Source organism: Salvelinus alpinus, chromosome 11, assembly GCF_045679555.1.
Source record: "Salvelinus alpinus chromosome 11, SLU_Salpinus.1, whole genome shotgun sequence".
Lineage (NCBI taxonomy): Eukaryota > Metazoa > Chordata > Actinopteri > Salmoniformes > Salmonidae > Salvelinus > Salvelinus alpinus.
This window is the reverse complement of record NC_092096.1, coordinates 74,998,171-75,024,185: the sequence shown is the minus strand read 5'-3', so window position 1 is coordinate 75,024,185 and position 26,015 is coordinate 74,998,171. Positions and strand designations below refer to the sequence as shown.

General features: G+C 39.3%; 1 protein-coding gene across 4 annotated transcripts in view; it reads left to right on the top strand.

Moving 5' to 3' along the window:
- The window catches only part of camta2 (calmodulin binding transcription activator 2), a 155,298-nt gene that overhangs the window by 22,500 nt on the left and 106,783 nt on the right, over positions 1-26,015 (top strand). For all 4 annotated transcript variants that reach the window (XM_071334260.1, XM_071334262.1, XM_071334261.1 and 1 more), the window contains 3 exons: positions 234-305; positions 21,719-21,869; positions 22,602-22,742. In XM_071334260.1, coding sequence (XP_071190361.1) covers positions 234-305; positions 21,719-21,869; positions 22,602-22,742 — 364 coding nt within the window. The remainder of the gene's footprint in view (positions 1-233; positions 306-21,718; positions 21,870-22,601; positions 22,743-26,015) is intronic.

The window sequence follows — 26,015 nt, the reverse complement described above, 5'->3', positions numbered from 1 at the left end:
GACAACCCACACACACTGACAACACACACACACACTGACAACCCACACACACTGAAAACTGACAACCCACACAAACTGACAACACACACACACACACACACACACACACACACACACACACACACACTGACTACACACACACACACACACACACTGACAACACACCCACACACCACGCACACACATACACACACACACATCGTCCCAATATGTCCTATTCTCTCTCTCTCCAGTGTCTCTATGGTTGCTACGTCCATTCTTCCATCGTCCCAACATTCCACAGGAGGTGCTACTGGCTGTTGCAGGTCAGTTACAATCCAGCGTGTGTGTGTGTGTCAGGGTTTCCGTGAGGTAAATGTGGCACGGGACAACGTGAAGATTTAAATGTACCGTCCATTTCAGAAATGTACTGGACTCATACCCCAGGAAGATCCCCCCACAGTGATTAGAATGACAGAAATCACATTTACGTTATGGTAATGAATCTTAACAGAACAACTCCTGTAAGGAAGCTGCCAGAAAATGGTAATTTTCAAACATTTGCAATTGACAGCACAACTGGGAAAACACCACTCTAGACAGCACACCTGGGAAAACACCAGTCTAGACAGCACACCTGGGAAAACACCAGTCTAGACAGCACACCTGGGAAAACACCAGTCTAGACAGCACACCTGGGAAAACACCAGTCTAGACAGCACACCTGCGAAAACACCAGTCTAGACAGCACACCTGGGAAAACACCAGTCTAGACAGCACACCTGGGAAAACACCAGTCTAGACAGCACACCTGGGAAAACACCAGTCTAGACAGCACACCTGGGAAAACACCAGTCTAGACAGCACACCTGGGAAAACACCAGTCTAGACAGCACACCTGGGAAAACACCAGTCTAGACAGCACACCTGGGAAAACACCAGTCTAGACAGCACACCTGGGAAAACACCAGTCTAGACAGCACACCTGGGAAAACACCAGTCTAGACAGCACACCTGGGAAAACACCAGTCTAGACAGCACACCTGGGAAAACACCAGTCTAGACAGCACACCTGGGAAAACACCAGTCTAGACAGCACACCTGGGAAAACACCAGTCTAGACAGCACACCTGGGAAAACACCAGTCTAGACAGCACACCTGGGAAAACACCAGTCTAGACAGCACACCTGGGAAAACACCAGTCTAGACAGCACACCTGGGAAAACACCAGTCTAGACAGCACACCTGGGAAAACACCAGTCTAGACAGCACACCTGGGAAAACACCAGTCTAGACAGCACACCTGGGAAAACACCAGTCTAGACAGCACACCTGGGAAAACACCAGTCTAGACAGCACACCTGGGAAAACACCAGTCTAGACAGCACACCTGGGAAAACACCAGAAACCACCACCACTGTTAATATGACTAGGATTATAAACCACTAGGATGGGTTGTTAATATGACTAGGATTATAAACCACTAGGATGGGTTGTTAATATGACTAGGATTATAAACCACTAGGATGGGTTGTTAATATGACTAGGATTATAAACCACTAGGATGGGTTGTTAATATGACTAGGATTATAAACCACTAGGATGGGTTGATAATATGACTAGGATTATAAACCACTAGGATCGGTTGTTAATATGACTAGGATTATAAACCACTAGGATGGGTTGTTAATATGACTAGGATTATAAACCACTAGGATGGGTTGTTAATATGACTAGGATTATAAACCACTAGGATGGGTTGATAATATGACTAGGATTATAAACCACTAGGATCGGTTGTTAATATGACTAGGATTATAAACCACTAGGATGGGTTGTTAATATGACTAGGATTATAAACCACTAGGATGGGTTGTTAATATGACTAGGATTATAAACCACTAGGATGGATGGGTTGTTAATATGACTAGGATTATAAACCACTAGGATGGGTTGATAATATGACTAGGATTATAAACCACTAGGATGGGTTGATAATATGACTAGGATTATAAACCACTAGGATGGGTTGTTAATATGACTAGGATTATAAACCACTAGGATGGATGGGTTGTTAATATGACTAGGATTATAAACCACTAGGATGGGTTGTTAATATGACTAGGATTATAAACCACTAGGATCGGTTGTTAATATGACTAGGATTATAAACCACTAGGATGGGTTGAGAATATGACTAGGATTATAAACCACTAGGATGGGTTGTTAATATGACTAGGATTATAAACCACTAGGATGGGTTGTTAATATGACTAGGATTATAAACCACTAGGATGGATGGGTTGTTAATATGACTAGGATTATAAACCACTAGGATGGATGGGTTGTTAATATGACTAGGATTATAAACCACTAGGATGGGTTGTTAATATGACTAGGATTATAAACCACTAGGATGGGTTGTTAATATGACTAGGATTATAAACCACTAGGATGGATGGGTTGTTAATATGACTAGGATTATAAACCACTAGGATGGGTTGTTAATATGACTAGGATTATAAACCACTAGGATCGGTTGTTAATATGACTAGGATTATAAACCACTAGGATGGGTTGAGAATATGACTAGGATTATAAACCACTAGGATGGGTTGTTAATATGACTAGGATTATAAACCACTAGGATGGATGGGTTGTTAATATGACTAGGATTATAAACCACTAGGATGGGTTGTTAATATGACTAGGATTATAAACCACTAGGATGGGTTGTTAATATGACTAGGATTATAAACCACTAGGATGGGTTGATAATATGACTAGGATTATAAACCACTAGGATCGGTTGTTAATATGACTAGGATTATAAACCACTAGGATGGGTTGTTAATATGACTAGGATTATAAACCACTAGGATGGGTTGTTAATATGACTAGGATTATAAACCACTAGGATGGATGGGTTGTTAATATGACTAGGATTATAAACCACTAGGATGGGTTGTTAATATGACTAGGATTATAAACCACTAGGATGGGTTGTTAATATGACTAGGATTATAAACCACTAGGATGGGTTGTTAATATGACTAGGATTATAAACCACTAGGATGGATGGGTTGTTAATATGACTAGGATTATAAACCACTAGGATGGGTTGTTAATATGACTAGGATTATAAACCACTAGGATCGGTTGTTAATATGACTAGGATTATAAACCACTAGGATGGGTTGAGAATATGACTAGGATTATAAACCACTAGGATGGGTTGTTAATATGACTAGGATTATAAACCACTAGGATGGGTTGTTAATATGACTAGGATTATAAACCACTAGGATGGATGGGTTGTTAATATGACTAGGATTATAAACCACTAGGATGGATGGGTTGTTAATATGACTAGGATTATAAACCACTAGGATGGGTTGTTAATATGACTAGGATTATAAACCACTAGGATGGGTTGTTAATATGACTAGGATTATAAACCACTAGGATGGATGGGTTGTTAATATGACTAGGATTATAAACCACTAGGATGGGTTGTTAATATGACTAGGATTATAAACCACTAGGATCGGTTGTTAATATGACTAGGATTATAAACCACTAGGATGGGTTGAGAATATGACTAGGATTATAAACCACTAGGATGGGTTGTTAATATGACTAGGATTATAAACCACTAGGATGGATGGGTTGTTAATATGACTAGGATTATAAACCACTAGGATGGGTTGTTAATATGACTAGGATTATAAACCACTAGGATGGGTTGTTAATATGACTAGGATTATAAACCACTAGGATGGATGGGTTGTTAATATGACTAGGATTATAAACCACTAGGATGGGTTGTTAATATGACTAGGATTATAAACCACTAGGATGGGTTGTTAATATGACTAGGATTATAAACCACTAGGATGGATGGGTTGATAATATGACTAGGATTATAAACCACTAGGATGGATGGGTTGTTAATATGACTAGGATTATAAACCACTAGGATGGATGGGTTGTTAATATGACTAGGATTATATACCACTAGGATGGGTTGATAATATGACTAGGATTATAAACCACTAGGATGGATGGGTTGTTAATATGACTAGGATTATAAACCACTAGGATGGATGGGTTGTTAATATGACTAGGATTATAAACCACTAGGATGGGTTGTTAATATGACTAGGATTATAAACCACTAGGATGGGTTGATAATATGACTAGGATTATAAACCACTAGGATCGGTTGTTAATATGACTAGGATTATAAACCACTAGGATGGGTTGTTAATATGACTAGGATTATAAACCACTAGGATGGGTTGTTAATATGACTAGGATTATAAACCACTAGGATGGATGGGTTGTTAATATGACTAGGATTATAAACCACTAGGATGGGTTGTTAATATGACTAGGATTATAAACCACTAGGATGGGTTGTTAATATGACTAGGATTATAAACCACTAGGATGGGTTGTTAATATGACTAGGATTATAAACCACTAGGATGGATGGGTTGTTAATATGACTAGGATTATAAACCACTAGGATGGGTTGTTAATATGACTAGGATTATAAACCACTAGGATCGGTTGTTAATATGACTAGGATTATAAACCACTAGGATGGGTTGAGAATATGACTAGGATTATAAACCACTAGGATGGGTTGTTAATATGACTAGGATTATAAACCACTAGGATGGGTTGTTAATATGACTAGGATTATAAACCACTAGGATGGATGGGTTGTTAATATGACTAGGATTATAAACCACTAGGATGGATGGGTTGTTAATATGACTAGGATTATAAACCACTAGGATGGGTTGTTAATATGACTAGGATTATAAACCACTAGGATGGGTTGTTAATATGACTAGGATTATAAACCACTAGGATGGATGGGTTGTTAATATGACTAGGATTATAAACCACTAGGATGGGTTGTTAATATGACTAGGATTATAAACCACTAGGATCGGTTGTTAATATGACTAGGATTATAAACCACTAGGATGGGTTGAGAATATGACTAGGATTATAAACCACTAGGATGGGTTGTTAATATGACTAGGATTATAAACCACTAGGATGGATGGGTTGTTAATATGACTAGGATTATAAACCACTAGGATGGGTTGTTAATATGACTAGGATTATAAACCACTAGGATGGGTTGTTAATATGACTAGGATTATAAACCACTAGGATGGATGGGTTGTTAATATGACTAGGATTATAAACCACTAGGATGGGTTGTTAATATGACTAGGATTATAAACCACTAGGATGGGTTGTTAATATGACTAGGATTATAAACCACTAGGATGGATGGGTTGATAATATGACTAGGATTATAAACCACTAGGATGGATGGGTTGATAATATGACTAGGATTATAAACCACTAGGATGGATGGGTTGATAATATGACTAGGATTATAAACCACTAGGATGGATGGGTTGTTAATATGACTAGGATTATAAACCACTAGGATGGGTTGATAATATGACTAGGATTATAAACCACTAGGATGGATGGGTTGTTAATATGACTAGGATTATAAACCACTAGGATGGATGGGTTGTTAATATGACTAGGATTATAAACCACTAGGATGGGTTGTTAATATGACTAGGATTATAAACCACTAGGATGGGTTGTTAATATGACTAGGATTATAAACCACTAGGATGGGTTGTTAATATGACTAGGATTATAAACCACTAGGATGGGTTGTTAATATGACTAGGATTATAAACCACTAGGATGGGTTGTTAATATGACTAGGATTATAAACCACTAGGATGGGTTGTTAATATGACTAGGATTATAAACCACTAGGATGGGTTGTTAATATGACTAGGATTATAAACCACTAGGATGGGTTGTTAATATGACTAGGATTATAAACCACTAGGATGGGTTGTTAATATGACTAGGATTATAAACCACTAGGATGGATGGGTTGTTAATATGACTAGGATTATAAACCACTAGGATGGGTTGTTAATATGACTAGGATTATAAACCACTAGGATGGGTTGTTAATATGACTAGGATTATAAACCACTAGGATGGGTTGTTAATATGACTAGGATTATAAACCACTAGGATGGGTTGTTAATATGACTAGGATTATAAACCACTAGGATGGGTTGTTAATATGACTAGGATTATAAACCACTAGGATGGGTTGTTAATATGACTAGGATTATAAACCACTAGGATGGATGGGTTGTTAATATGACTAGGATTATAAACCACTAGGATGGGTTGATAATATGACTAGGATTATAAACCACTAGGATAGGTTGTTAATATGACTAGGATTATAAACCACTAGGATGGATGGGTTGATAATATGACTAGGATTATAAACCACTAGGATGGGTTGTTAATATGACTAGGATTATAAACCACTAGGATGGGTTGTTAATATGACTAGGATTATAAACCACTAGGATAGGTTGTTAATATGACTAGGATTATAAACCACTAGGATGGATGGGTTGATAATATGACTAGGATTATAAACCACTAGGATGGGTTGTTAATATGACTAGGATTATAAACCACTAGGATGGGTTGTTAATATGACTAGGATTATAAACCACTAGGATGGATGGGTTGATAATATGACTAGGATTATAAACCACTAGGATGGATGGGTTGATAATATGACTAGGATTATAAACCACTAGGATGGATGGGTTGATAATATGACTAGGATTATAAACCACTAGGATGGGTTGTTAATATGACTAGGATTATAAACCACTAGGATGGGTTGATAATATGACTAGGATTATAAACCACTAGGATGGGTTGATAATATGACTAGGATTATAAACCACTAGGATGGGTTGTTAATATGACTAGGATTATAAACCACTAGGATGGGTTGTTAATATGACTAGGATTATAAACCACTAGGATAGGTTGATAATATGACTAGGATTATAAACCACTAGGATGGGTTGATAATATGACTAGGATTATAAACCACTAGGATGGGTTGTTAATATGACTAGGATTATAAACCACTAGGATAGGTTGATAATATGACTAGGATTATAAACCACTAGGATGGATAGGTTGATTATATGACTAGGATTATAAACCACTAGGATGGGTTGTTAATATGACTAGGATTATAAACCACTAGGATGGATAGGTTGATTATATGACTAGGATTATAAACCACTAGGATGGATGGGTTGTTAATATGACTAGGATTATAAACCACTAGGATGGGTTGATAATATGACTAGGATTATAAACCACTAGGATAGGTTGTTAATATGACTAGGATTATAAACCACTAGGATGGATGGGTTGATAATATGACTAGGATTATAAACCACTAGGATGGGTTGATAATATGACTAGGATTATAAACCACTAGGATGGGTTGTTAATATGACTAGGATTATAAACCACTAGGATGGGTTGTTAATATGACTAGGATTATAAACCACTAGGATGGGTTGTTAATATGACTAGGATTATAAACCACTAGGATGGGTTGTTAATATGACTAGGATTATAAACCACTAGGATAGGTTGATAATATGACTAGGATTATAAACCACTAGGATGGGTTGATAATATGACTAGGATTATAAACCACTAGGATGGGTTGTTAATATGACTAGGATTATAAACCACTAGGATAGGTTGATAATATGACTAGGATTATAAACCACTAGGATGGATAGGTTGATTATATGACTAGGATTATAAACCACTAGGATGGGTTGTTAATATGACTAGGATTATAAACCACTAGGATGGATAGGTTGATTATATGACTAGGATTATAAACCACTAGGATGGATGGGTTGTTAATATGACTAGGATTATAAACCACTAGGATGGGTTGATAATATGACTAGGATTATAAACCACTAGGATAGGTTGTTAATATGACTAGGATTATAAACCACTAGGATGGATGGGTTGATAATATGACTAGGATTATAAACCACTAGGATGGGTTGTTAATATGACTAGGATTATAAACCACTAGGATGGGTTGTTAATATGACTAGGATTATAAACCACTAGGATAGGTTGTTAATATGACTAGGATTATAAACCACTAGGATGGATGGGTTGATAATATGACTAGGATTATAAACCACTAGGATGGGTTGTTAATATGACTAGGATTATAAACCACTAGGATGGGTTGTTAATATGACTAGGATTATAAACCACTAGGATGGATGGGTTGATAATATGACTAGGATTATAAACCACTAGGATGGATGGGTTGATAATATGACTAGGATTATAAACCACTAGGATGGGTTGTTAATATGACTAGGATTATAAACCACTAGGATGGGTTGATAATATGACTAGGATTATAAACCACTAGGATGGGTTGATAATATGACTAGGATTATAAACCACTAGGATGGGTTGTTAATATGACTAGGATTATAAACCACTAGGATGGGTTGTTAATATGACTAGGATTATAAACCACTAGGATAGGTTGATAATATGACTAGGATTATAAACCACTAGGATGGGTTGATAATATGACTAGGATTATAAACCACTAGGATGGGTTGTTAATATGACTAGGATTATAAACCACTAGGATAGGTTGATAATATGACTAGGATTATAAACCACTAGGATGGGTTGTTAATATGACTAGGATTATAAACCACTAGGATGGGTTGTTAATATGACTAGGATTATAAACCACTAGGATGGGTTGATAATATGACTAGGATTATAAACCACTAGGATGGGTTGATAATATGACTAGGATTATAAACCACTAGGATAGGTTGATAATATGACTAGGATTATAAACCACTAGGATGGGTTGATAATATGACTAGGATTATAAACCACTAGGATGGGTTGTTAATATGACTAGGATTATAAACCACTAGGATGGGTTGTTAATATGACTAGGATTATAAACCACTAGGATGGGTTGATAATATGACTAGGATTATAAACCACTAGGATGGGTTGTTAATATGACTAGGATTATAAACCACTAGGATAGGTTGATAATATGACTAGGATTATAAACCACTAGGATGGATAGGTTGATTATATGACTAGGATTATAAACCACTAGGATGGGTTGTTAATATGACTAGGATTATAAACCACTAGGATGGATAGGTTGATTATATGACTAGGATTATAAACCACTAGGATGGGTTGTTAATATGACTAGGATTATAAACCACTAGGATGGGTTGTTAATATGACTAGGATTATAAACCACTAGGATGGGTTGTTAATATGACTAGGATTATAAACCACTAGGATGGGTTGTTAATATGACTAGGATTATAAACCACTAGGATGGGTTGTTAATATGACTAGGATTATAAACCACTAGGATGGATGGGTTGTTAATATGACCAGGATTATAAACCACTAGGATGGATGGGTTGTTAATATGACTAGGATTATAAACCACTAGGACGGGTTGATAATATGACTAGGATTATAAACCACTAGGATGGGTTGTTAATATGACTAGGATTATAAACCACTAGGATGGGTTGATAATATGACTAGGATTATAAACCACTAGGACGGATGGGTTGTTAATATGACTAGCATTATAAACCACTAGGATGGGTTGTTAATATGACTAGGATTATAAACCACTAGGATGGGTTGTTAATATGACTAGGATTATAAACCACTAGGATGGATGGGTTGATAATATGACTAGGATTATAAACCACTAGGATGGATGGGTTGTTAATATGACTAGGATTATAAACCACTAGGATGGATGGGTTGTTAATATGACTAGGATTATAAACCACTAGGATGGATGGGTTGTTAATATGACTAGGATTATAAACCACTAGGATGGATGGGTTGTTAATATGACTAGGATTATAAACCACTAGGATGGGTTGTTAATATGACTAGGATTATAAACCACTAGGATGGGTTGTTAATATGACTAGGATTATAAACCACTAGGATGGGTTGTTAATATGACTAGGATTATAAACCACTAGGATGGGTTGTTAATATGACTAGGATTATAAACCACTAGGATGGGTTGTTAATATGACTAGGATTATAAACCACTAGGATGGGTTGTTAATATGACCAGGATTATAAACCACTAGGATGGATGGGTTGTTAATATGACTAGGATTATAAACCACTAGGATGGGTTGTTAATATGACTAGGATTATAAACCACTAGGATGGGTTGTTAATATGACTAGGATTATAAACCACTAGGATGGGTTGTTAATATGACTAGGATTATAAACCACTAGGATGGGTTGTTAATATGACTAGGATTATAAACCACTAGGATGGGTTGTTAATATGACTAGGATTATAAACCACTAGGATGGGTTGTTAATATGACTAGGATTATAAACCACTAGGATGGGTTGTTAATATGACTAGGATTATAAACCACTAGGATGGGTTGTTAATATGACTAGGATTATAAACCACTAGGATGGGTTGTTAATATGACTAGGATTATAAACCACTAGGATGGGTTGTTAATATGACTAGGATTATAAACCACTAGGATGGGTTGTTAATATGACTAGGATTATAAACCACTAGGATGGGTTGTTAATATGACTAGGATTATAAACCACTAGGATGGGTTGTTAATATGACTAGGATTATAAACCACTAGGATGGGTTGTTAATATGACTAGGATTATAAACCACTAGGATGGGTTGATAATATGACTAGGATTATAAACCACTAGGATGGGTTGTTAATATGACTAGGATTATAAACCACTAGGATGGGTTGTTAATATGACTAGGATTATAAACCACTAGGATCGGTTGTTAATATGACTAGGATTATAAACCACTAGGATAGGTTGATAATATGACTAGGATTATAAACCACTAGGATGGATGGGTTGTTAATATGACTAGGATTATAAACCACTAGGATGGGTTGTTAATATGACCAGGATTATAAACCACTAGGATAGGTTGTTAATATGACTAGGATTATAAACCACTAGGATGGGTTGATAATATGACTAGGATTATAAACCACTAGGATGGGTTGTTAATATGACCAGGATTATAAACCACTAGGATGGGTTGTTAATATGACTAGGATTATAAACCACTAGGATGGGTTGTTAATATGACCAGGATTATAAACCACTAGGATGGGTTGATAATATGACTAGGATTATAAACCACTAGGATGGGTTGTTAATATGACCAGGATTATAAACCACTAGGATGGGTTGTTGATATGACTAGGATTATAAACCACTAGGATCGGTTGTTAATATGACTAGGATTATAAACCACTAGGATGGATGGGTTGTTAATATGACCAGGATTATAAACCACTAGGATCGGTTGTTAATATGACTAGGATTATAAACCACTAGGATGGATGGGTTGTTAATATGACTAGGATTATAAACCACTAGGATGGGTTGTTAATATGACTAGGATTATAAACCACTAGGATGGGTTGTTAATATGACTAGGATTATAAACCACTAGGATGGGTTGTTAATATGACCAGGATTATAAACCACTAGGATGGGTTGTTAATATGACTAGGATTATAAACCACTAGGATGGGTTGTTAATATGACCAGGATTATAAACCACTAGGATGGGTTGATAATATGACTAGGATTATAAACCACTAGGATGGGTTGTTAATATGACCAGGATTATAAACCACTAGGATGGGTTGTTAATATGACTAGGATTATAAACCACTAGGATCGGTTGTTAATATGACTAGGATTATAAACCACTAGGATGGATGGGTTGTTAATATGACCAGGATTATAAACCACTAGGATCGGTTGTTAATATGACTAGGATTATAAACCACTAGGATGGATGGGTTGTTAATATGACTAGGATTATAAACCACTAGGATGGGTTGTTAATATGACTAGGATTATAAACCACTAGGATGGGTTGTTAATATGACTAGGATTATAAACCACTAGGATAGGTTGATAATATGACTAGGATTATAAACCACTAGGATAGGTTGTTAATATGACTAGGATTATAAACCACTAGGATGGGTTGTTAATATGACTAGGATTATAAACCACTAGGATGGGTTGTTAATATGACCAGGATTATAAACCACTAGGATGGGTTGTTAATATGACTAGGATTATAAACCACTAGGATCGGTTGTTAATATGACTAGGATTATAAACCACTAGGATGGATGGGTTGTTAATATGACCAGGATTATAAACCACTAGGATCGGTTGTTAATATGACTAGGATTATAAACCACTAGGATGGATGGGTTGTTAATATGACTAGGATTATAAACCACTAGGATGGGTTGTTAATATGACTAGGATTATAAACCACTAGGATGGGTTGTTAATATGACTAGGATTATAAACCACTAGGATAGGTTGATAATATGACTAGGATTATAAACCACTAGGATAGGTTGTTAATATGACTAGGATTATAAACCACTAGGATGGGTTGTTAATATGACTAGGATTATAAACCACTAGGATGGGTTGTTAATATGACCAGGATTATAAACCACTAGGATGGGTTGTTAATATGACTAGGATTATAAACCACTAGGATCGGTTGTTAATATGACTAGGATTATAAACCACTAGGATGGATGGGTTGTTAATATGACCAGGATTATAAACCACTAGGATCGGTTGTTAATATGACTAGGATTATAAACCACTAGGATGGATGGGTTGTTAATATGACTAGGATTATAAACCACTAGGATGGGTTGTTAATATGACTAGGATTATAAACCACTAGGATGGGTTGTTAATATGACTAGGATTATAAACCACTAGGATAGGTTGATAATATGACTAGGATTATAAACCACTAGGATAGGTTGTTAATATGACTAGGATTATAAACCACTAGGATGGGTTGTTAATATGACTAGGATTATAAACCACTAGGATCGGTTGTTAATATGACTAGGATTATAAACCACTAGGATGGGTTGTTAATATGACTAGGATTATAAACCACTAGGATCGGTTGTTAATATGACTAGGATTATAAACCACTAGGATGGGTTGTTAATATGACTAGGATTATAAACCACTAGGATGGGTTGTTAATATGACTAGGATTATAAACCACTAGGATGGGTTGTTAATATGACCAGGATTATAAACCACTAGGATGGATGGGTTGTTAATATGACTAGGATTATAAACCACTAGGATGGGTTGTTAATATGACTAGGATTATAAACCACTAGGATGGGTTGTTAATATGACTAGGATTATAAACCACTAGGATGGGTTGTTAATATGACTAGGATTATAAACCACTAGGATGGGTTGTTAATATGACTAGGATTATAAACCACTAGGATGGGTTGTTAATATGACTAGGATTATAAACCACTAGGATGGGTTGTTAATATGACTAGGATTATAAACCACTAGGATGGGTTGTTAATATGACTAGGATTATAAACCACTAGGATGGGTTGTTAATATGACTAGGATTATAAACCACTAGGATGGGTTGTTAATATGACTAGGATTATAAACCACTAGGATGGGTTGTTAATATGACTAGGATTATAAACCACTAGGATGGGTTGTTAATATGACTAGGATTATAAACCACTAGGATGGGTTGTTAATATGACTAGGATTATAAACCACTAGGATGGGTTGTTAATATGACTAGGATTATAAACCACTAGGATGGGTTGATAATATGACTAGGATTATAAACCACTAGGATGGGTTGTTAATATGACTAGGATTATAAACCACTAGGATGGGTTGTTAATATGACTAGGATTATAAACCACTAGGATCGGTTGTTAATATGACTAGGATTATAAACCACTAGGATAGGTTGATAATATGACTAGGATTATAAACCACTAGGATGGATGGGTTGTTAATATGACTAGGATTATAAACCACTAGGATGGGTTGTTAATATGACCAGGATTATAAACCACTAGGATAGGTTGTTAATATGACTAGGATTATAAACCACTAGGATGGGTTGATAATATGACTAGGATTATAAACCACTAGGATGGGTTGTTAATATGACCAGGATTATAAACCACTAGGATGGGTTGTTAATATGACTAGGATTATAAACCACTAGGATGGGTTGTTAATATGACCAGGATTATAAACCACTAGGATGGGTTGATAATATGACTAGGATTATAAACCACTAGGATGGGTTGTTAATATGACCAGGATTATAAACCACTAGGATGGGTTGTTAATATGACTAGGATTATAAACCACTAGGATCGGTTGTTAATATGACTAGGATTATAAACCACTAGGATGGATGGGTTGTTAATATGACCAGGATTATAAACCACTAGGATCGGTTGTTAATATGACTAGGATTATAAACCACTAGGATGGATGGGTTGTTAATATGACTAGGATTATAAACCACTAGGATGGGTTGTTAATATGACTAGGATTATAAACCACTAGGATGGGTTGTTAATATGACTAGGATTATAAACCACTAGGATGGGTTGTTAATATGACCAGGATTATAAACCACTAGGATGGGTTGTTAATATGACTAGGATTATAAACCACTAGGATGGGTTGTTAATATGACCAGGATTATAAACCACTAGGATGGGTTGATAATATGACTAGGATTATAAACCACTAGGATGGGTTGTTAATATGACCAGGATTATAAACCACTAGGATGGGTTGTTAATATGACTAGGATTATAAACCACTAGGATCGGTTGTTAATATGACTAGGATTATAAACCACTAGGATGGATGGGTTGTTAATATGACCAGGATTATAAACCACTAGGATCGGTTGTTAATATGACTAGGATTATAAACCACTAGGATGGATGGGTTGTTAATATGACTAGGATTATAAACCACTAGGATGGGTTGTTAATATGACTAGGATTATAAACCACTAGGATGGGTTGTTAATATGACTAGGATTATAAACCACTAGGATAGGTTGATAATATGACTAGGATTATAAACCACTAGGATAGGTTGTTAATATGACTAGGATTATAAACCACTAGGATGGGTTGTTAATATGACTAGGATTATAAACCACTAGGATGGGTTGTTAATATGACCAGGATTATAAACCACTAGGATGGGTTGTTAATATGACTAGGATTATAAACCACTAGGATCGGTTGTTAATATGACTAGGATTATAAACCACTAGGATGGATGGGTTGTTAATATGACCAGGATTATAAACCACTAGGATCGGTTGTTAATATGACTAGGATTATAAACCACTAGGATGGATGGGTTGTTAATATGACTAGGATTATAAACCACTAGGATGGGTTGTTAATATGACTAGGATTATAAACCACTAGGATGGGTTGTTAATATGACTAGGATTATAAACCACTAGGATAGGTTGATAATATGACTAGGATTATAAACCACTAGGATAGGTTGTTAATATGACTAGGATTATAAACCACTAGGATGGGTTGTTAATATGACTAGGATTATAAACCACTAGGATCGGTTGTTAATATGACTAGGATTATAAACCACTAGGATGGGTTGTTAATATGACTAGGATTATAAACCACTAGGATCGGTTGTTAATATGACTAGGATTATAAACCACTAGGATGGGTTGTTAATATGACTAGGATTATAAACCACTAGGATGGGTTGTTAATATGACTAGGATTATAAACCACTAGGATCGGTTGTTAATATGACTAGGATTATAAACCACTAGGATGGATGGGTTGTTAATATGACCAGGATTATAAACCACTAGGATCGGTTGTTAATATGACTAGGATTATAAACCACTAGGATGGATGGGTTGTTAATATGACTAGGATTATAAACCACTAGGATGGGTTGTTAATATGACTAGGATTATAAACCACTAGGATGGGTTGTTAATATGACTAGGATTATAAACCACTAGGATCGGTTGTTAATATGACTAGGATTATAAACCACTAGGATGGATGGGTTGTTAATATGACCAGGATTATAAACCACTAGGATCGGTTGTTAATATGACTAGGATTATAAACCACTAGGATGGATGGGTTGTTAATATGACTAGGATTATAAACCACTAGGATGGGTTGTTAATATGACTAGGATTATAAACCACTAGGATGGGTTGTTAATATGACTAGGATTATAAACCACTAGGATGGGTTGTTAATATGACTAGGATTATAAACCACTAGGATGGGTTGTTAATATGACTAGGATTATAAACCACTAGGATGGGTTGTTAATATGACTAGGATTATAAACCACTAGGATGGGTTGATAATATGACTAGGATTATAAACCACTAGGATGGGTTGTTAATATGACTAGGATTATAAACCACTAGGATCGGTTGTTAATATGACTAGGATTATAAACCACTAGGATGGGTTGTTAATATGACTAGGATTATAAACCACTAGGATGGATGGGTTGATAATATGACTAGGATTATAAACCACTAGGATGGGTTGTTAATATGACTAGGATTATAAACCACTAGGATGGGTTGTTAATATGACTAGGATTATAAACCACTAGGATGGGTTGTTAATATGACTAGGATTATAAACCACTAGGATGGGTTGTTAATATGACTAGGATTATAAACCACTAGGATGGGTTGTTAATATGACTAGGATTATAAACCACTAGGATGGGTTGTTAATATGACTAGGATTATAAACCACTAGGATGGGTTGTTAATATGACCAGGATTATAAACCACTAGGATGGGTTGATAATATGACTAGGATTATAAACCACTAGGATGGGTTGTTAATATGACCAGGATTATAAACCACTAGGATCGGTTGTTAATATGACTAGGATTATAAACCACTAGGATGGGTTGTTAATATGACTAGGATTATAAACCACTAGGATGGATGGGTTGATAATATGACTAGGATTATAAACCACTAGGATGGGTTGTTAATATGACTAGGATTATAAACCACTAGGATGGGTTGTTAATATGACTAGGATTATAAACCACTAGGATGGGTTGTTAATATGACTAGGATTATAAACCACTAGGATGGGTTGTTAATATGACTAGGATTATAAACCACTAGGATGGGTTGTTAATATGACTAGGATTATAAACCACTAGGATGGGTTGTTAATATGACTAGGATTATAAACCACTAGGATGGGTTGATAATATGACTAGGATTATAAACCACTAGGATGGGTTGATAATATGACTAGGATTATAAACCACTAGGATGGGTTGTTAATATGACTAGGATTATAAACCACTAGGATCGGTTGTTAATATGACTAGGATTATAAACCACTAGGATGGGTTGTTAATATGACTAGGATTATAAACCACTAGGATGGATGGGTTGATAATATGACTAGGATTATAAACCACTAGGATGGGTTGTTAATATGACTAGGATTATAAACCACTAGGATGGGTTGTTAATATGACTAGGATTATAAACCACTAGGATGGGTTGTTAATATGACTAGGATTATAAACCACTAGGATGGGTTGTTAATATGACTAGGATTATAAACCACTAGGATGGGTTGTTAATATGACTAGGATTATAAACCACTAGGATGGGTTGTTAATATGACTAGGATTATAAACCACTAGGATGGGTTGTTAATATGACTAGGATTATAAACCACTAGGATGGGTTGTTAATATGACTAGGATTATAAACCACTAGGATGGGTTGTTAATATGACTAGGATTATAAACCACTAGGATGGGTTGTTAATATGACTAGGATTATAAACCACTAGGATGGGTTGTTAATATGACTAGGATTATAAACCACTAGGATGGGTTGTTAATATGACTAGGATTATAAACCACTAGGATGGGTTGTTAATATGACTAGGATTATAAACCACTAGGATGGGTTGATAATATGACTAGGATTATAAACCACTAGGATGGATGGGTTGTTAATATGACTAGGATTATAAACCACTAGGATGGGTTGTTAATATGACTAGGATTATAAACCACTAGGATGGGTTGTTAATATGACTAGGATTATAAACCACTAGGATGGGTTGATAATATGACTAGGATTATAAACCACTAGGATGGATGGGTTGTTAATATGACTAGGATTATAAACCACTAGGATGGGTTGTTAATATGACTAGGATTATAAACCACTAGGATGGGTTGTTAATATGACTAGGATTATAAACCACTAGGATGGGTTGATAATATGACTAGGATTATAAACCACTAGGATGGATGGGTTGTTAATATGACTAGGATTATAAACCACTAGGATGGGTTGTTAATATGACTAGGATTATAAACCACTAGGATGGGTTGTTAATATGACTAGGATTATAAACCACTAGGATGGGTTGATAATATGACTAGGATTATAAACCACTAGGATGGATGGGTTGTTAATATGACTAGGATTATAAACCACTAGGATGGGTTGTTAATATGACTAGGATTATAAACCACTAGGATGGGTTGATAATATGACTAGGATTATAAACCACTAGGATGGATGGGTTGTTAATATGACTAGGATTATAAACCACTAGGATCGGTTGTTAATATGACTAGGATTATAAACCACTAGGATGGGTTGTTAATATGACTAGGATTATAAACCACTAGGATGGGTTGTTAATATGACTAGGATTATAAACCACTAGGATCGGTTGTTAATATCTCTGACCCCCACACATACAATTTTCTGTAAGGTCGCTCAGTCGAGCAGTGAATTTCGAAAACAGATTCAACCACAAAGACCTGGAAGGTTTTCCAATTCCTTGCAAAGAAGGGCTCCTATTGGTAGATGGGTAAAAATGATAAAAGCAGACATTGAATATCCCTTTGAACATGGTGAAGTTATCAATTACACTTTTGATGGTGTATCAATACACCTAGCCACTACAAAGATACCACATTCACTTAACTCAGTTGCCGGAGAGGAATGAAACCGCTCAGGGATTTCACCATGAAGGCAGTGGTGACTTTAAAACAGTTACAGAGTTGAATGGCTGTGATTGGAGAACTGAGGATGGATCAACAACATTGTTACTCCACAATACTAACCTAAATGACAGAGTGAAATGATGTAAGCCTGTACAGAGTAGAACTATTCCTAAACATGTTTGCAATAAGACACTAAATGAAACTGCGAAAAATGTGGCAAAGAAATTAACGTTATGGACCCAAGAAGACTCCATCTCTGCCCCAAGAGGACTCCATCTCTGCCCCGAGAAGACTCCATCTCTGCCCCAAGAGGACTCCATCTCTTCCCCGAGAGCACTCCATCTCTGCCCCGAGAGGACTCCATCTCTGCCCCAAGAGGACTCCATCTCTGCCCCAAGAAGACTCCATCTCTGCCCCAAGAGGACTCCATCTCTGCCCCAAGAAGACTCCATCTCTGCCCCAAGAAGACTCCATCTCTGCCCCAAGAGGACTCCATCTCTGCCCCAAGAAGACTCCATCTCTGCCCCAAGAGGACTCCATCTCTGCCCCAAGAGGACTCCATCTCTGCCCCGAGAAGACTCCATCTCTGCCCCAAGAGGACTCCATCTCTGCCCCGAGAGGACTCCATCTCTGCCCCAAGAGGACTCCATCTCTGCCCCGAGAAGACTCCATCTCTGCCCCAAGAGGACTCCATCTCTGCCCCGAGAGCACTCCATCTCTGCCCCAAGAAGACTCCATCTCTGCCCCAAGAGGACTCCATCTCTGCCCCAAGAGGACTCCATCTCTGCCCCAAGAGGACTCCATCTCTGCCCCAAGAAGACTCCATCTCTGCCCCAAGAGGACTCCATCTCTGCCCCAAGAGGACTCCATCTCTGCCCCAAGAAGACTCCATCTCTGCCCCAAGAGGACTCCATCTCTGCCCCAAGAGCACTCCATCTCTGCCCCAAGAGGACTCCATCTCTGCCCCAAGAAGACTCCATCTCTGCCCCAAGAAGACTCCATCTCTGCCCCAAGAGGACTCCATCTCTGCCCCAAGAGGACTCCATCTCTGCCCCAAGAAGACTCCATCTCTGCCCCAAGAAGACTCCATCTCTGCCCCAAGAGGACTCCATCTCTGCCCCAAGAAGACTCCATCTCTGCCCCAAGAGGACTCCATCTCTGCCCCAAGAGGACTCCATCTCTGCCCCAAGAAGACTCCATCTCTGCCCCAAGAAGACTCCATCTCTGCCCCAAGAGGACTCCATCTCTGCCCCGAGAGGACTCCATCTCTGCCCCGAGAAGACTCCATCTCTGCCCCAAGAGGACTCCATCTCTGCCCCGAGAGCACTCCATCTCTGCCCCAAGAGGACTCCATCTCTGCCCCGAGAAGACTCCATCTCTGCCCCAAGAGGACTCCATCTCTGCCCCGAGAGCACTCCATCTCTGCCCCAAGAAGACTCCATCTCTGCCCCAAGAGGACTCCATCTCTGCCCCAAGAGGACTCCATCTCTGCCCCAAGAGGACTCCATCTCTGCCCCAAGAGGACTCCATCTCTGCCCCAAGAGGACTCCATCTCTGCCCCAAGAGGACTCCATCTCTGCCCCAAGAGGACTCCATCTCTGCCCCAAGAAGACTCCATCTCTGCCCCAAGAAGACTCCATCTCTGCCCCAAGAGCACTCCATCTCTGCCCCAAGAAGACTCCATCTCTGCCCCAAGAAGACTCCATCTCTGCCCCAAGAGGACTCCATCTCTGCCCCAAGAGGACTCCATCTCTGCCCCAAGAAGACTCCATCTCTGCCCCAAGAAGACTCCATCTCTGCCCCAAGAGGACTCCATCTCTGCCCCAAGAAGACTCCATCTCTGCCCCAAGAGGACTCCATCTCTGCCCCAAGAGGACTCCATCTCTGCCCCAAGAAGACTCCATCTCTGCCAAAAGTGATTCTAACATGTATTGACTGAAGGACGTGAATACTTATGTAAATGAGATATTTCTGTATTTCATTTTCAATACATTTGCAAACATTTCTAAAAGCATGTTTTCACTTTGTCATTATAGGTTATTGTGTGTAGATGGGTGAGACAAATATCAATGTAATGGGCTGCAGGTTTATTTATCGGCCTAAAAATAGTTATAATTGTTGGCTAACGGAAACCCTGGTGTGTGTGTTAACCTCTTCTCTGTCTGTCTGTGTGTGTGTTAACCTCTTCTCTGTCTGTCTGTGTGTGTGTGTGTGTGTTAACCTCTTCTCTGTCTGTGTGTGTGTGTGTGTGTGTGTTAACCTCTTCTCTGTCTGTGTGTGTGTGTGTGTGTGTGTGTGTGTGTGTGTGTGTGTGTGTGTTAACCTCTTCTCTCTCTGTCTGTGTGTGTGTGTGTGTTAACCTCTTCTCTCTCTGTGTGTGTGTGTGTGTGTATGTGTGTGTATGTATGTGTGTGTGTTACCCTCTTCTCTCTCTCTCTGTGTGTGTGTGTGTGTGTTAACCTCTTCCCTCTCTCAATTTTCAATTCAATTCGCTTTATTGGCATGACGTAACAATGTACATATTGCCAAAGCTCATTTTGGATATTTACAATATAAATAAAAATGAGAATCAAAAATGTCAATGGGACAACAGTAACAACAATAACCAAGGGTCAAAATAACCATACATTCAACAATAACAATAAGCATACAGTGTCTCTCTCTCTCTGTGTGTGTGTGTGTGTGTGTGTGTGTGTGTGTGTGTGTGTGTGTGTGTGTGTGTGTGTGTGTGTGTGTGTGTGTGTGTGTGTGTGTGTGTGTGTGTGTGTGTGTGTGTAGAACCCAGACATGGTGCTGGTTCACTACCTGAATGTTCCGTCGCTGGAGGATCATGGGAAGGCGTGCGGCCCGTTACTATGTGCCGTTGCCGACCGCCGAGACTCGCTACGCTGGAGCCGAGACGAACTACTGGCCCAGCTCAAACCTATGTGTTAGTACACACACACACACACACACACACACACCACACACCACACACCACACTACACACACACACACACACTACACACACACCACACACACACACACACACACACACAGATATCTACTGCAACTCAGAATTGCAAAACTTCCCAGTTAGGAAGTCTTGGGTCTGATCTGATTGTGCTTTTCAAATGAGAACAATTCTTCAACCAAAAGATAACAAGACAAATTCATTTTTGACAATAACAAACGAATCAAAGACCTATTGGTTGAAAAGGTGAAAGGTCAGTGATGAAACAGGAAGTGTTAGCACCTCCTCCCACTCAGAGGTCGGTCTTGTGACGGGTGTGCATTCCCACGGCACTTGAATGCACGATAAATCCTGGCAATGTGATGGCTGACTAATATCTATTATTGTGTCTGTCTGTCTGTCTGTCTGTCTGTCTGTCTGTCTGTCTGTCTGTCTGTCTGTCTGTCTGTCTGTCTCTCCTCTCTCTCTCTCTCTCTCTGTCTCTCTCTCTCTCTCCCTCTCTTTCTCTCTCTCGCTCTTTCTCTCTTTCTCTCTCTCTCTCGCTCTTTCTCTCTCTTTCTCTCTCTCGCTCTTTCTCTCTCTCGCTCTTTCTCTCTCTCGCTCTTTCTCTCTCTCTCTCTCTCTCTCTCTCTCTCTCTCTCGCTCTTTCTCTCTCTCTCTCTTTCTCTCTGTCACTCTTTCTCTCTCTCTCTCTCTGTGTTTCTCTAGTCCACAGCATTAAGTGGTCATGTGGAGAAGGTTACGGGTCATCAGAGTTCTCTATAGAACAACTGGCTCAACAGATCCTGGAGTCACAACAGACCAAACCTCAGCCTCGCACACACACCTGTCTCTGCAGCTCCACACTGGGTAAATCTGTGTGAGTGTGGGTGGTAAATGTTACCACTGGAGGGCAGTATAGCCAAACACTACAGACTACTGTGACTGTGGACTAATGTGACTAGACTACTGTGACTGCGGACTACTGTGACTACCGTGACTAGTGACTAACGTGACTAGCGACTGCCGTGACTGGAGACTACCGTAACTAGTGACTACTGTGACTACGGACTACTGTGACTACGGACTACTGTGACTAAAGACTACTGTGACTAACGACTACTGTGACTTCGGACTACTGTGACTGTGGACTACTGTGACTGCAGACTACTGTGACTAGAGACTACTGTGACTAAAGACTACTGTGACTAGAGACTACTGTGACTAAAGACTACTGTGACTAGAGACTACCGTGACTAGCGACTGCGGTGACTGGAGACTACTGTGACTAGCGACTACTGTGACTGTGGACTACTGTGACTGCGGACTACTGTGACTGTGGACTAGTGTGACTATGGACTACTGTGACTAGAGACTACTGTGTCTACTTTGACTAGAGACTACCGTGACAAGAGACTACTAGTAACTAGAGACTACTGTGGCTACTGTGACTATAGACTAATGTGACTATAGACTACTGTGACTAGAGACTCCTGTGACTAGAGACTCCTGTGACTACAAACTACTGTGACTGCAGACTACTGTGCCTGCGGACTACTGTGACTAGAGACTACTGTGACTACAAACTACTGTGACTGTAGATGACTTTGCCTGCGGACTACTGTGACTACAGACTACTGTGACTACAGACTGCCGTGACTGGAGACTGCCGTGACTGGAGACTGCCGTGACTAGAGACTGCCGTGACTAGAGACTACCGTGACTAGTGACTACTGTGACTAGTGACTACTGTGACTAGTGACTACTGTGACTAGTGGCTACTGTGACTACAGACTACCGTGACTAGAGACTACTGTGGCTAGAGACTACAGTGACTAGAGACTACTGTGGCTAGAGACTACTGTGGCTAGAGACTACCGTGACTAGAGACTACTGTGACTAGAGACTGCCGTGACTAGTGACTACTGTGACTAGTGACTACTGTGACTAGTGACTACTGTGACTAGTGACTACTGTGACTAGTGGCTACTGTGACTACAGACTACCGTGACTAGAGACTACCGTGGCTAGAGACTACCGTGACTAGAGACTACCGTGACTAGTGACTACCGTGACTAGTGACTACTGTGACTAGTGACTACTGTGACTAGTGACTACTGTGACTAGTGGCTACTGTGACTAGTGGCTACTGTGACTACAGACTACAGTGACTAGAGACTACTGTGGCTAGAGACTACTGTGACTAGTGACTACTGTGACTAGTGGCTACTGTGACTACAGACTACCGTGACTAGAGACTACCGTGGCTAGAGACTACCGTGACTAGAGACTACTGTGACTAGAGACTACAGTGACTAGAGACTGCCGTGACTAGAGACTGCCGTGACTAGAGACTGCCGTGACTAGTGACTACCGTGACTAGTGACTACTGTGACTAGTGACTACTGTGACTAGTGGCTACTGTGACTAGTGGCTACTGTGACTACAGACTACCGTGACTAGAGACTACTGTGGCTAGAGACTACCGTGACTAGAGACTACCGTGACTAGAGACTACCGTGACTAGAGACTACCGTGACTAGAGACTACCGTGACTACAGACTACTGTGACTAGTGACTACTGTGACTAGAGACTACTGTGACTAGAGACTACAGTGACTAGAGACTACAGTGACTAGAGACTACTGTGACTAGAGACTACCGTGACTAGAGACTACCGTGACTACAGACTACTGTGACTAGAGACTACCGTGACTAGTGAATACAGTGACTAGTGACTACCGTGACTACAGACTACTGTGACTAGTGACTACTGTGACTAGAGACTACTGTGACTAGTGACTACAGTGACTAGTGACTACTGTGACTAGTGACTAAGGTGACTAGAGACTACCGTGACTACAGACTACTGTGACTGGTGACTACTGTGACTAGAGACTACCGTGACTAGTGACTACAGTGACTAGTGACTACGGAGACTAATGACTACAGTGACTAGACTATTGTTACTAGTGACAACTGTGAATAGGGAATACTGTGACTAGCGACTACTGTGACTACAGACTACTCGAACTAGTGACTACTGTGGCTACAGACTACTGTGACTACAGACTACTGTGACTTGTGACTACCACGATTAGGGACTACTGTGATCATTGACTACTGTGATAATTGACTACTGTGACTAGGTACTACTGTGACTAGTGACTACAGACTACGGTGACCAGTGACTACAGACTACTGTGACTAGCGACTACCGTGACTCGTGACTAGTGACTACAGTGACTGGTGACTACTATGACTACATACTGTGTGACTACAGTGACTATGGTGACTACTGACTGCTGTGACTACAGACTACTGTGACTGGTGACTACTTAGACTAGAGACTACTGTGACTGACTAGTGAATACCGTGACTAGTGACTACTGTGACCCGCGTCTAGTGATGACAGTGACTACTGTTACTAGTCACTACTGTGACTAGTGACTACTGTGACTAGTGACTACTGTGACTAGTGACTACTGTGACTACATACGACTGCGACTACATATGACTGTGACTAGTGACTACTGTGCCTAGAGACTACTGTGACTAGAGACTACTGTGCCTAGAGACTACTGTGACTAGAGACTACTGTGCCTACAGACTACTGTGCCTACAGACTACTGTGACTAGTGACTACTGTGACTACAGACTACTGTGACTAGAGACTACTGTGACTAGAGACTACTGTGACTACAGACTACTGTGACTAGTGACTACTGTGACTAGTGACTACTGTGACTACAGACTACTGTGACTACAGACTACTGTGACTAGAGACTACTGTGCCTACAGACTACTGTGACTAGTGACTACTGTGACTACATACTACTGTGACTACAGACTACTGTGACTAGTGACTACTGTGACTACAGACTACTGTGACTAGAGACTACTGTGACTACATCAATGTATTCTGTATGTTCTGTTTCTTTCACTCTCCTCACTCTCTTCCCTCTCCTCCCTCTCGTCCCTCCCTCTCCTCCCTCTCCTCCCTCTCCCCCCTCTCTTCCCTCTCCTCCCTCTCTTCCCTCTCTTCCCTCTCTTCCCTCTCCTCCCTCTCCTCCCTCTCCTCCCTCTCTTCCCTCTCGTCCCTCTCGTCCCTCTCCTCCCTCTCTTCCCTCTCCTCCCTCTCCT